This window comes from Pygocentrus nattereri, chromosome 5, assembly GCF_015220715.1.
Source record: "Pygocentrus nattereri isolate fPygNat1 chromosome 5, fPygNat1.pri, whole genome shotgun sequence".
Lineage (NCBI taxonomy): Eukaryota > Metazoa > Chordata > Actinopteri > Characiformes > Serrasalmidae > Pygocentrus > Pygocentrus nattereri.
Window position 1 is genome coordinate 47,241,510 of NC_051215.1, and position 14,259 is coordinate 47,255,768.

General features: G+C 37.8%; 1 protein-coding gene across 1 annotated transcript in view; it reads right to left on the reverse strand.

Moving 5' to 3' along the window:
- Nucleotides 1-3,840: 3,840 nt before the first annotated feature.
- si:dkey-28b4.8 (sarcoplasmic/endoplasmic reticulum calcium ATPase 2) overlaps nucleotides 3,841-14,259 on the reverse strand; it is a 41,071-nt gene continuing 30,652 nt past the window's right edge. Inside the window, exons 22-23 of the mRNA XM_017710172.2 lie at nucleotides 10,437-10,554; nucleotides 3,841-6,212 (exon numbers count right to left, since the gene is read on the reverse strand). Of these exons, the coding sequence (XP_017565661.1) occupies nucleotides 5,898-6,212; nucleotides 10,437-10,554 (433 nt within the window). The 3' untranslated portion in view covers nucleotides 3,841-5,897. The remainder of the gene's footprint in view (nucleotides 6,213-10,436; nucleotides 10,555-14,259) is intronic.

Consider the following 14,259-nt stretch of genomic DNA (forward strand, 5'->3'; position numbering starts at 1 on the left):
TGAGTCCACCTCACAGTGAACATGTCCAAATTTTACCCAATTGTATCATCATCCCTCCCTGGTGTCACGTGCAATTCACTCATACTGGCCACTGGATATTCAACATAGCACCTCATGGCAAAGAACTCTGGACGTGAGAAATATAATTGTAGCTCTCTACAAAGACGGCCTAGGCTATAAGAAGCTTGCTAGCACCTTAAACTGAGCTATAGCACGGTGGCCAAGGTCATACAGCGGTTTTCCAGGACAGGTTCCACTAGGAACAGGCCTCGCCAGGGTCGCCCACAGAGATTCACGTGTTCAGCCTCATATCCAGAGGTTGGCTTAAAAAAAATAGACGCATGAGTGCTGCCAGCATTGCTGCAGAGATTGAAGAAGAGGTCAGCCTGTCAGTGCTCAGACACAATAATGACCCCAAACACACCTCCAAGATGACAACTGCCCTGCTGAAGGTAAAGGTGATCAACTGGCCAAGAATGTCTCCAGACGTAAACCCAATTATGCACCTGTGGGGCATCTTCCAGTGGAAGAAGAAGGAGCACAAGGTGTCTAACACCCACCAGCTGCGTGATGTCATCATGGAGGAGTGGAAGAAGATTCCAGTAGCAGCCTGTGCAGCTCTGGTGAATTCCATGCCCAAGATGGTTAAGGCAGTGCTAGATAATAATGATGGTCACACAGAATATTGACACTTTGAGCCCAGTGTGGACACGTTCACTGTGAGGTGTTGCCAACTATTTAGACATTAATGTCTGTGTGTTGAGTTCTTTTCAGAGGACAGTAAATCTGCACTGCTGTACAAGCTGCACACTGACCACTTTAACTTATATCCAAGTTCCATTTCTATAGTGTCGTCCCATGAAAAACATAACATATTTGCAGAAATGTGAGGGGTGTACTCACTTTTGTGAGATTGTGTGTGCGTGTGTATACATAGATATATAGGTATATATATATATATATATATATATATATATATATATATATAATATCCAGACACACACACACACACACACACACACACACACACACACACACACACACACATATATATATATATATATATATATATATATATATATATGTATATATGTGTGTGTGTGTGTGTGTGTGTGTGTGTGTGTGTGTGTGTGTGTGTGTGTGTGTATATATATATATATATATATATATGTATATGTATATGTATATGTAAGCATATAATGACTATGATAGGAGATGCTTGAATGTTTTTACTGCTTACGTTTGTGCACAAACATTTGACTGACAGCCAATTGGGTCAGACTCTGAAGATGAATTCCCAAACTGCCCGTTGGTACGTGTGGATCTGGAGAATGACCTGCTGGCTGTGCAGCGATTGAACGGACCTCGCTTAGTCAATCTCAATCAATCAATCAATCAATAAGTCAATTAGTAGAAACATTCAAATCTTTATACTTATTTTAGTTAAACTGATTTTAGTTAAAGTCAAAGGGCTTTGCAAATCTTTGTTTTTATTAACATTTTTTTCTGTTGTCTTAACTTGGAACTGTGTTTGTAAACTGGCAATTTATGATATGTTAATCAATTTAAATGCATCATTATGTCCAGTAGGTTCCTTTCGGGTAACCAAATAATGCTTTATGTAATATTTAATACATATAGACATCTGTTATAACTGTATGAACGACATATCTATATGGATAATCTAGGTCATTACATCCGTATGTATAGGTAATGACACGGAGTGGCTGTTCAGCAAATTCTAGATTTAAACTGCAAGTAGTTTAAAATAGTGCTCCACATAAGTCTGTGATAAAAACTGAAGTAAGATGTCTGGATAAAGCACAACAGAAGTGAGTGTAAAGGACAAAATGCAAACACCTTGTGGCCTGAACGAAGTGAGTCAGTTCCTATGTATTCATAAAAGCAGAAGGACTAAAACCTAACAAAAGGAGAAATGTGTTATAAAAACACAATGTAAATATTAGTCGTACCTGAATGCTGCAAGACTTAGAACTAGCTCATCCCAAATACCTGGTGGGCAAAAAAGATAATGAGTCATATACAGTCTCACACACACACATACTCACAAATATGTGTGTACATGTGTGAGTGAGAACTGTGAGTATTGCATTTCAGAATAGTAGCCAAGAGCCCCACAAATGGTCCAAAGTTAGGCAAGAGTTCCTCAGAAACAAGCCCCCGAGGTGTCTGTATGGAGAGGTGCCCTGCTCTCCAGTGTATATATAGAGTAGGCATAATGGAGGATGAATTGCAGCAGGAGAACCTGCAGGTAGGAACCATCATTCCAGAAGGCTTCCGAACTTCCCATTACTGACACTCAGAAGAGACAAGTAAGTGTCTGTATAAGTAAACTCTCGATTCTTTTATTCCTGAGTTTTGATCATTATGATGCACTGTGTTATCACTATACTAAACCACGCTTTTCTTCTTTTGTTCATTTATTTGATATATTTGCAGTGGTTTTTACAGTATACATGTTCCTGCTGCTGACCGTGGTATGGCCAGTCTCATCTATGTCGCTTTTTTGCCAAAACATGAGGAGGCAGACTGAGAACATCCTGAACTCTCTGCAGACCATTAGGAGCGCAACTGACGGGGCAAACCCAGCTGACGTAAAGCTGACCAAAGTAGCAGAGGACAGGTCCATTTTAAATGCGGAACAAATGGTAGGCATTCAAATACGCAAAAAGCAACTCGTAATATTAATAATGACTAATGAATCGAAATGGGTACTTTCAACACATGGGAATTTTTCTTAATCTTAATGTTCCATGTCCAAAGTCCTGCTATTCAGTAACTTAATGGAAAAACAAACCAAACTATTGTACTATTAAGTTATAGCAGTGAGTAATAAAAGTCTGGAGAGTCCATAAATGTTGCTAAGGTAGGGCTGTCCCTTCTATCAACAGACTTTCACTGCTATTGCTGTCATTGGACATTCCAAAGTACTTTTGAAGATTTTTAAAGATTTTAGCTCGTTAGACTTAAAATCATAATTGACATGAAGCCTCTGTGGCCAAAAATGTAATTTTCCCATTTTGTTTTCCATAATATTAAATTCTATGACTGTCTTTTCATTCTGCTCCTGTCCCTCAATTCAAGTGTGGACTTGCACAGAAACTAACCAACTACCAGGCGTGTGACCTCAACCTGTCCACAGAAATCAAAAAGAAGGTGAACTACACCAAAATAGAAACGAAAGGATTGGTGGATAATATGCAGGTAAGAACTGCAGACGAATTCTTCTTGCAAGAGAATGAACAAAGGCCTATTTAAGTTTAATCGGTGATAAAATTGTTTCCGCAGATGAACTCCAAGAATTTCAACTGCGTCCTGTCATCTCCCGTCTGTCCTACAAGTTCGAGTCTGTCTCTGTGGAATAAGATTAATTTTCTGGTGGACTCATGGTTTCAGGACGTTGCAGCGTATTCAAACGCTCTTCAGAGTGTGTGTTCTAATCCTACTGAAAAACCATCTCTACTATAATAACCATCTAATGCATTTCCAATCCCTGCAATGTCTACAACTGGACGTTTCACTACAGCCCTTCATACCTAAAAGTAATTTTATTTTGTCGCATTCATTTTTAAAATGTCTGTATTTACTATTTATTTTGACATTTTTACCTACATTTTGTTAAACATGTTCTATTAACTTGTTTAAGTAACTTGAAACCACTCAACTAACTGTTCTGCTTTCAAATGGGACTTGTAAAACGGCACACCTACAACTTTTGTATTGAGAGAATTTATGAATTTATTTATTGCAAGAACAGGGCTGACAATTTAAGGATGAACTGGAAAGGGCATTTCTTTTCACTGACATTAAAATAAAGAGTTTTAAGTGAACTGTAACTGTTTATTTCCATTCCATGAAGCATTTTTCACGTTTCTCCATCAATGAAACAGCAGTAAAGTGACATATGGTATAAATTACATCAATAAGAAAAAACTACAAAAGTCACTTCCTTCGTAAAAACAAACAAACAAAAAAAAATCAAAAATAAAATGTGAAATGTATATGAAAATTATGAGTTTCTTTCTTCGATTTATCGTGTTTTCTTACATATTTTACTATTTTTGCACACTGGTTTCCAATGAAAAATAGAACACATGAACACACAACAAATTGTAACATTGGGGATGAAAAGGATGACTGCAAAAAAGGAGAAGAGAGGGAAAGACAGTATGCTCTCCGTTTCCCTTTCTTGGTGCTTTATACGTGTTCTAGAATTTCTCGCTGCAGGCTTCCTTTTACTTTTCCATTCTGCAAATCCTTCTAGTGTAAAAAGAAGGGACAAATGACTCTACGTTACAGACAAAACAACTACCTGGGGGCACAACTGGAGAACTAAAAGCCGTCACAATGATAAGAACAACATGAATAAATACAATAACAGTAATGTGATGCAATACTACTAAAGAAAATGACTCAAAAGTTGTGCAAGTTGAAGACAGTAAACAGCTCTTTCATAAGTAATAAAAGACAAAAACGAGCAAGAGAACAAAATGCACGGCGGTGCTTTAGCTGCTGGGCGAGCGGACCAGCTCTCGAGCAGCAACATGCCTGACCAGGCTGGGCTTGGTTTTCCAAAAATTACTTTGATGATTTTTTTTTCCCAAAAATGATCTGCCACCATGAGAGACTGGCTATGACGATCACGGGAGAGTTACCGCCACCCTTTAAGTAAATGCCTATGATGATCATAACAGAGGTCACAGACTTTGTGTAATAGTGTTTTTGGGAAACTCAGCTGTGACCTTTGAAAAGATGCGTTGTCATTCCATCCACTGCAGTGAGGAATCATCCATCAGCCGAATTACGAATGCAGGAAGCAGTTACGTTTGTATGTCTGTAGGTAAGTATACCTGTGGAACAGTGATTAAGAGAAATTAATCTGTGCTGTCTGTCTGAAAATATGATAAAGGGCATGTGAAATTAGACAAACTGAAAGACAGTTGTGGAATGTTGTGACATGAATGAAAGTTTGTAGTGTGAGGCTTACAAATGGACTTTCTCCTGATCTGCAGAAACTGATGGAATACAAAGCACCAAAAAATAAATCTACCTTGAAAAAAACTGCTATTTAAGACTGCTGACAATGTTAACAGTGGAATAAAACAACCGTTACATCCAGCTGAATGAGACTACTTGGAAAACTCTGCGCCATTTACGTCATCTTTACCACTGAGAGAATATGATCAAGTATTGATACTCTCTTTCTGCTATTCCTTATACGGATGCCTCTGACCATTACTCTCTGACTTGCACCAGATATTAATGGTGCCAAATTCCGTAACATCCCTTAAAATGCAGGCAAACTATTAAAAACAATCATAAAACAAAAAGTAACATAAGACAGTACTTTTTAATGTTTACTGACAAGCTGTCCACGAATGTGCTGTATTGCCTATGAGTGTAACCATTTCGATCGTACTGTACGCACAACTGTTAACCTAGGAAAGGACATTTAAATGCCATGTTCCCAACTTCAGCAAACGTCCAAAAGCAGGCATGAGAACACTTCTGAACTTCTGACAGCTCTGAAAAGGACATGGTGCTGAAGCTGAAGAGCAAAAGCAAAAGAAACACTCAAAATTCCACAAAAATGAAGACAGAATTTGACAGTTGCCTTTCCTCTCTTTTTTTTCCCTGTCTGCTCTAATCATCCCTGATTGTCCAGGTTCATTTCTTCTTCCCTTTCGTTTTCCCTTTTTTGCTTGTTTATTTCTTTTATGTTCTTTTTGCATTCTTTGCTCTTTCCCTCAGCGCCGAAAAGGTGGTTGCGCTCCTCGCTCAAACAGCAACTCTCACCAAGCAAAAATGATGGTTATCTCTCTCTCTTTCTCTCATGCTCTCACTCACTCTCACGCACTCATTCCCTTTCTTGTTCTCTACTCCCAGAAGATGTTGGTGATATCTGAGTCCAGGCTGTAGATCCAAGCTAACAGGGGAGCAGAGATTAACACAAATGCCCAAGACACCCCCTTCAGGGCCCGACGTGTCTTCCCAAGCAAACCCCCGAATCCCCCGCCATCACCGTGGAGACGATGCAACCTGTCTTCCTCCTCCTGCTCCAAATCGCTTCCTGGCTCAATGTAGTTCCTGGCCAAGAATTTGAGCGCTTCGTCCATCAGGATGACCGGCAGGGACATCTTCAGGACAGTCACCCACTGTGGCCAGGACAACGGTCGGATCTGGAATATCACCTGCATGCACACAGATTCAAACAAATGATCAGACACCACAGTGCTTTTCACCACATTCACCACAAGCTTATTTTACCAGCATTGCGTCACTGTCCACAAACCTCCAGTAATTCTTTTACACCAATAATCATATGAAAGGAGGTCTATCATATCTAGTTGCATATAAACACCAATAGCAAACACTTTATGCCCCTTTTACACTTATTTTGCATTTTACAGTTTTATTGGCAAGAGTACTGATGTTAAACAACATGCTAAAGCTGCACTATGTAACATTTGGTTTCCATGGAAACGGCTAACAAACAGCAGTCACCTTGGCCGCACAGTGGTTTATATACTGTGTTCAGTCTCATAACTATTCTATAATTGCTCTGTAATTTTGACCCTCATTAACTCTGCAGCAAAATCTCTTTGTCTCACACTTTCATTTTCTTGCCCCCACATTTGTAATACTTTCTGAACAAAACAATAAACCCAAACTCTACTGAGATTTCTTAAGGTTTGTTGTAATAAAAGCTGCAAATAATAAGGTCACACCATTTTATGGTAATGCTGAAAATTTGGGGGGGATTTGCAGACCTCTCTGACATGAAATGTGCAACTGCATACAACATTCAGAAGAACATTCAGTAACGTCAGATGTACTTTGGACCCCCTCACCAAGTGGAGGAACCTGACACTGAGACCTAAATATCACGTTGGACCTTCTTTTTGAGTCTGTGCAAAATGTAAAGATCCAAAAAGCCCTGCAAAATCCAACCTGGTGCTTCTGACTTTTGAATTGTTATTTTAGGCAGTACAGGGTAACTAAAACCAGCTGCACGCACATCACGTTACTAACTCAGTGATGCTACTTTATTATAGCTTTAAATTGGACCGTTTCTCAGTGTTTATAGAGGTCCACACCTATTTAAGTTAAAAGTACATATTATGTTGTGTGTGTGTTGGAACCATTCAGACATGTTACAAGGAAATGATCCATGTGAAATGAAGTGGACATACAGAAACTGACTTATAGACACTAATTAAACAATTAGGCATGGGGTATCAACAAACCACATTTGTACACCACTGTGCATAAGAACATTTACCATGAAGGCAAATGCTGGGAAGCCCCTCAGTCCTCAGTGACGACCTTTAATAATGACAAAGTTTAATCAACTCCTTGCAAGAGTACAGTCCACACAATCTCCTATAATAGTGGGCTCTGATTTTTAGAAATAGTTTTTATTTCAGGCGTAAAAACAACTTCAAACTCAGCACTAATCAACACATATTTTTTTTTACACTGTAAAATCTGCTGTGTACCCAGCCAGAAGCTGGCACTGTGACGAAGCAGCTTTGAAATTTGAGGGGGCAATCCCTCCTTCGCTGCAGGCAGTTATGTTTTCACTTGTCTCTGGCTGTATAATACGTCATCGCTCTGATGCAAATGCCATGCACTTATAAAGTGGCGGCCAAACCAGACAACAGTTTGATTACAGACACACACGCACACACACCCACCACGGCAATCAAATGACGGTATAACGCGTGTTTCCGTCATTTATGCAACTAATACAATGCATGGAACATTAACGCGCAACACTGATTAGGATTTCCGCAAGGTTCACATGGAAAAGTCCAATTATTTACTCATACAGCTCATGAATCAATCACTTGGACTGGATTTACAAGAGCACTTCACCTCTGCAGCACAACTAAACATGTGCATTAAGGTTAACCCCATAATGTCTCATCTGGATTTCATTCAATAAAGACCCCTTTAACTCCTTTAAATCTGCCAACAGATTAGTTGGCCATAGTAAAAGAGGAGCTGTCTGTGTGCTCCCGTGTTTTCTATCACTATAAACGAAGAACCATGCAGCCTTTATTGTTGGATGCAGAGTTTCTGACAAAATATGCATGCACCTTCAGAATGGACTTTTGGTCTCTAAGGAAACTCGTATTACTGATATATACAGAATAAAAGGCTTGTGGAGAATGGTCCTATGCATTTGTTTGCTTCATCGAACAAAATAATTAAAAGAATGTTTTGGCTTGATTAGATCATATTCTGCGCATACAAAAATCTGAAAACAAATCACATTATGAAACCTTTCAGACTGAACAGCCCAACATGTCTCTTTTAGCCCATCAAAATATGCAGGAGAGTAGTTATAACATGTGTTAAAACATCTGGCCATAGTAAAATAGATCAGCATGTGGAACTAGACCTCTCTTTATGCTATTGTGTTTTATATCCCGATATAAAAGAATATAGAGTGAGATACAATGGGGTCAAAGTAATTTTTTTTTTTTGAACTTGGAAAAAAAATTAAAAACAAAGAAAATGTATCATAACTATACAGCTATGATAATTCCCAATTTCTTCTATTTTCAGATGTCAGACTTAAACGTTTCAGATCACCAAACTACTTGCAATATTAGACGAAGATGACCAAAAACAAAATGCTGTTTTAAATGATAATTTCAGACAAAAAGAAAACAGTAAAGACAAATTGCTGTTTGTTTACTGAAGAAAAAATGCTGTTCAGCCCCCTTAGCTACTAAATCAACCAATTCACCAAATTCAATTTACTATTGGGTTCAATTTTATTAGTCATATCCAGGCACAATGACTGCCAGACCTGTTAAATCTAAAAATCACTTAAATAGAATCTAACTGGCAAAGTGAAGCAATACAGAAGGTCTCAAAAAGCAAGATGTGATGCCACGTTTTAAAGAGATTCAAATACACATACAAAGCAAAGACACTGAAATCTCCCGGTCAAAGAGTTACAAAGCCAATGCCGAGACCCTTGGACTGCAGCAAACCACAGTGAGAGCCATTATCTCAAGTCTTTTGAGATAATGCTCTGTGGACTGACATGTCAAAGGTGGCACTTTTTGGAAGACATGGGTCCTGTTACATCTGGCGTAAAGCTGACACTGCATTTTAATATAAGAACATCATACCAAACATGGTGCTGGTAGTATGATGGTCTGGGGCTGCTTTGCTTCTGCAGGACCTGGACAATTTGTCATAATTGACAGAACCATGAATTCTGCTCTCTATCAAAAAATCCTGCTAGAGAACATCCACCTGTCAGTTTGTTACCTAAAGCTCAAGCACAGTTGGGTTATACGAAAGGAAAATGATCCAAAGCACACAAGCAAGTCCACTTTTTAACGGCTCAAACGAAACAAATTTAAGATTCTGGAGTGGCTAAGTCGAAGTCCTGAGTGATATAAAAGACTCACTGCAAGTTTTCACAAATGTTTGATTGCATTTGTTACTGCCAAGGGTGGCACAACCAGTTCTTCGGTTTTGGGGGAAATAACTTTTTCACATTGGTGTTATAGGATTTGAATCCATCTTTATCTTCAATAAATGCAATGATCATTTAAAAGCTGCATTTTGTGTTTACTCATGTTGTCTTTATCTTACAGTATCTCAGTAAAAATACAGTAAAAATGAGTGCACCCCTCACATTTCTGCAAATATTTTATTCTATCTTTTCATGGGACGACACTATAGAAATGAAACTTGGATATAACTTAGAGTAGTCAGTGTTCAACTTGTATAGCAGTGCAGATTTACTGTCCTCTGAAAAGAACTCAACACACAGTCATTAATAGCTGGCAACACAAGTGAGTCCACCTCACCGTGAACAAATTGTGCCCAATTGTGTCGTCGTCCCTCCCTGGTGTCATGTGACTCATTAGAGTTACAAGGTTCCAGGTGTGAATGGGGAGCAGGGCTGCTAAATTTGGTGCTTTGGTTGCAATCATCTCATACTGACCACTGGATATTCAACACGACACCTCATGGCAAAGAACTCTGGATGTGAGAAATAGAATTATTGCTCTCCACAAAGACGGCCTAGGCTATAAGAAGACTGCTAACGCCTTAAACGGAGCTATAGCACGGTGGCCAAGGTCACACAAGATCATGACAATTTTTACTCATTTCCTCCCCAGTTTAGTCAGAGTGGATTCGAACCCAGAGGCTACAACAGTTGCGCCACTCAGAAACCATGACCAACCACTTAACCGTCCTGTGTAATAGTTCCTCATGCTCAGACAAAGAGCACTGTCTGGCCACATGGACCACTGTTTTGAAGATATTCACATTTAATGAGAACATGCACACAATACAGTGGTCACTAAATATGCGCATATGTGTTTTTTAGTATAGAGTATTTCTTTGAAATTGTTACACTATAATAAGAACACACTTACAGGCAGTGGGTCGACATATAGGATAAGGAAATGTAGAGCCATGGAGAGACAGATAGCTCCCACCAGCCATGGGTTGGACCAGGGAGGCATCTTCAGAAGAGACTGGTTCTCCGAGAGGCTAAAACACAAACACATTATCTTTTAAGCAACACTTCAAAACATTTATAATTCCTACACACTGATGGATAAACTCCAGCCAAAACTACGGTGATGCTATTAATGTTTTCAACTGAGGACAACATGCCATCGTTCACTGGTTCAGTCTAGAGATTTTGGATTTATTTATTTAATTTAATGTTTCATAAAAAAATCCATGCTCTCTGTTCTTTCGTAGTTTTTGTCGCTTGACAGAACAAAAAATCTATTTCAACCCAATGAGAAATGACGAGATGCACACATTTAGAATAGTCTATTAATATTAATTTCTAATTATTTTTATTTTGCATGCGTGTGAAAGGTCACACTGCTAGGACAGATCGGTTGTAGTTTTTAGTCATGTTAATTTTAGGGGTAACTCGGGCAGAAAGTTCACCTACTTCATTTGTTTTAACGTTACTATTAAGCTAAATGGAGGATGAACTCTTCAGATCTTAAGCCACAAAAAGCTTCAGTGAAACCAGAGCAGGATTCAATCACAGATGCTTGCTGTAGCTGTCAGGCAGGGTGAGATTACAGGACAAAGAAACATACCCAATTTATCATGTGACACTTTCATATTAATATAATTTGAATTAACAACAAACTCTAAATGTAGGTATTCTGACAAAAACTTGTGTAGCTACAGTTTCTCATTATGGCATTTCTGCCAACATCCTTGTCAACATCCAGAAAACTCTTCACAACAGAAAGATATAGCAAAAGTCATAAATCATAAGTCACAAATACAAGATTTGTACAATAAAATGTAATATTATGCATGGGAATGTCCTACTGCTTCTCATAGTAATTATCATCCAACACCTGATTTGGCTAAATCAGTCCTTAATGATCCTTAATGAAATTAAGAATGTTGGTGGGGAAATTTTTCCATAAATGGCAACCCTTTATTTGCTATTTCAGTAATATGGAGATCCTACCCGATTGAATATGTGCTTGTTTTTGTGTTTACATTGTATAAATAACTAGCACTATGTGTGCTGGTCATGTTGAGCTGAGGTGGGGGCGTTGGTGGGGGGGTGGGGTGGTTTTTGTTTAATACACGGTATTTTGTAATTCATTTAATTATTTTACCCTTCGTTGTTATCAAGGGTTTTTTTATTTTTTATTTCATTTATTTATTTTTTTGGGTAGTTTTGTTGTTCTGTGTGTATGTGACCGTGTACATATACATATGTTTCAAAAAGGGGGACAATGGGAATTGGTGAATTGTATTTTTGTGATTGGAAGTATTGTATTTTTCCAATTCCAATTCCAAAAAAAAAAAAAAAATGCTGGTGGGGGATTTGAACATCTGTTCAATGGCGGGGGGCACTGAAGATAAATCTGCGTTCTTTTAACCAGCTCATAATATACATTTTTTAATAGGAAACTAATGTTTTTATTTTTTCATCTAATGTTATACAGTATTTTGTTCATACTGTCAACAACCTGCCAAAAAATCCAAAAATATGCACATACATATGTGTGTATATGTGTGTGTGTGTATATATATATATATATATATATATATATATATATATATATATATATATATATATATATAAAATCACATACAGACTGTGTGACAATGAATTTTGATTTGATTTGATTTGATATTTGATGCTTACAATCTAATAATTTTCACTAATTATAAGCAATATGGCTGCTGGGTGAAGTTTACCACTAAATGTAAAGTGTATATGTAAAATGTTAAATGTATACTGTAAGCATATATAAAAGATAAAAACACAACATTTTGCAACTGGAGTAAAAAGTGTGGTTTGAGTTGTTCATCTTGTGGCTGTGAGTTCAAAGCCAAACCGTAACCACAGCTGCTATTATCTCTGACAGGTAATAAAACAGGTAAGAATGGATGGTTTTATTTAAGCAGCTGATCCTTCTACAATTATGTTCAGTGCTATCTGAGGTAAATGATTAACGTGCCAGGCTGTCAAGCTTAAACCCAGAAAATGCACAGGCTCAGGTCACAGTAGTTCAAAACACATGTAAACACATGTTTTTTTTTTGATAAAAAAATCAAGTTAGCATGAACATGCCTTTCAAATCTACTGATAGAGTTCACTTAAATTTGTCTGATATTTAAATATTAAGATATTAAATATTTGTGCATATTTGTGAATGAATATCAGAAAGCTAGCCTGACTAAATTTAAGAATAAATATATTTGCTGTTTTCAGAAGCAGTCAGTAGATATTTTTAGTCCAAAAAACTTTCCATGAGTCACTACTGTTTTTTTTTATTTTGACCCACTTGAATAAAGCTAGAGTCATCCTGATTCACAGAAATTACTATACTATACATACTATACACATTCATGTATGTAAACAATGTGAGATGACGTTAATTATACAATGTTTCTCACAGCACTTGTAAAAAACGGCACTTTTGCCACTAGTCAGTTTGTGAAAGTTTGCCCTGCTAGTTCTGTCAGTCAGACGGAGAGTTTTCATGCAGTTTTGGTTTACAAATCATAGACTTTGTCCTAACAGAATGGTCTGTCCAAAAAAAACCAGGGCGAGTCACTGAAAAACAAGCTTTTTTAAATTGCACAGTGTTTGTCTGGCTTTAGATCCCATTCAACTACAGCTCAACCAGCCAAACAGACGACTCATAAAACTCCACACGTAAACTATGGATCATATTTTCCTCAGAGCTGTGCAGAAGCATTTTTATTACAAAGCCTACTTTCCTCCTACTGCAGCGCTACTTGATACAAATTCATTAATGTAGCTTAGTTAGCTAATGCACTTCATTCAAAAATAGATTTTAATGAATGATTTCATTTTTAAGGTACATTGCACTGATTTAGACTAACCACTACTTAATTCTAAGTAGGTGCCGCAGTCTAGTACTGGACTCAGTATTAACAAATGTTAAAAATATGTATTAAGTACTCTGTCAGAAAAAATGGCACTGATGCATGACTACACAACAGCAAGCCAGGCCTTCTCAACCTCTGTCTATGCCTGATCTCAAAAATGCTCTTTTGACCAAATGGGCACAAATTCCCACTGCACAATTAGAGAGGGCCTCTTTCAGAAGAGTGGAGGCTGCTGTAGCCTAAAAGGGGGTGAACTCCATATTATAGCCCATGGTTTTGGAATGGGATGTCCAACAGGCTCAAATAAGTCTGACGGTCAGGTGTGCACACACCTTTAACCATATCATTTAATATTTCATATATTTTTTCCCCCCAATATGTAAACTTCAGGAAATGAAGAATAATTGTGCAGTAAAAATGTGCAGAACTGTGTTATTTGTGGAGGATGTGTGCTTATTTTCACTCAGAAAATGAACAAAACTCGTAGTTTGAAAATGAACAAAATGTGCCTTTAGAACACGACACTATATGTGCTGATGTGCATTTCAAGAAATGGGCTTTTTCTTCACAGATGTGGTCCGTAAGCCAACAGCACAACCTACTGAAAAAATAATGCATTTACAACAAGGATTTTATCCCAGCACAACTTCCACTACTACTGCACTCGTTTTTAGTGGCTCAGTCATTTTCCTTCCTTCCATTTCATGATCTTTCATCTGCAGCTGCAGGAAAGGCTTGAGCCATGAGAAACTGAATTACATTATTCTGCCTTTTAATGTATGATCACATATGATGTGTTTAATGAAGAGCCAGCCATCAAGCTGAAGCATTAACTGCTGTAAA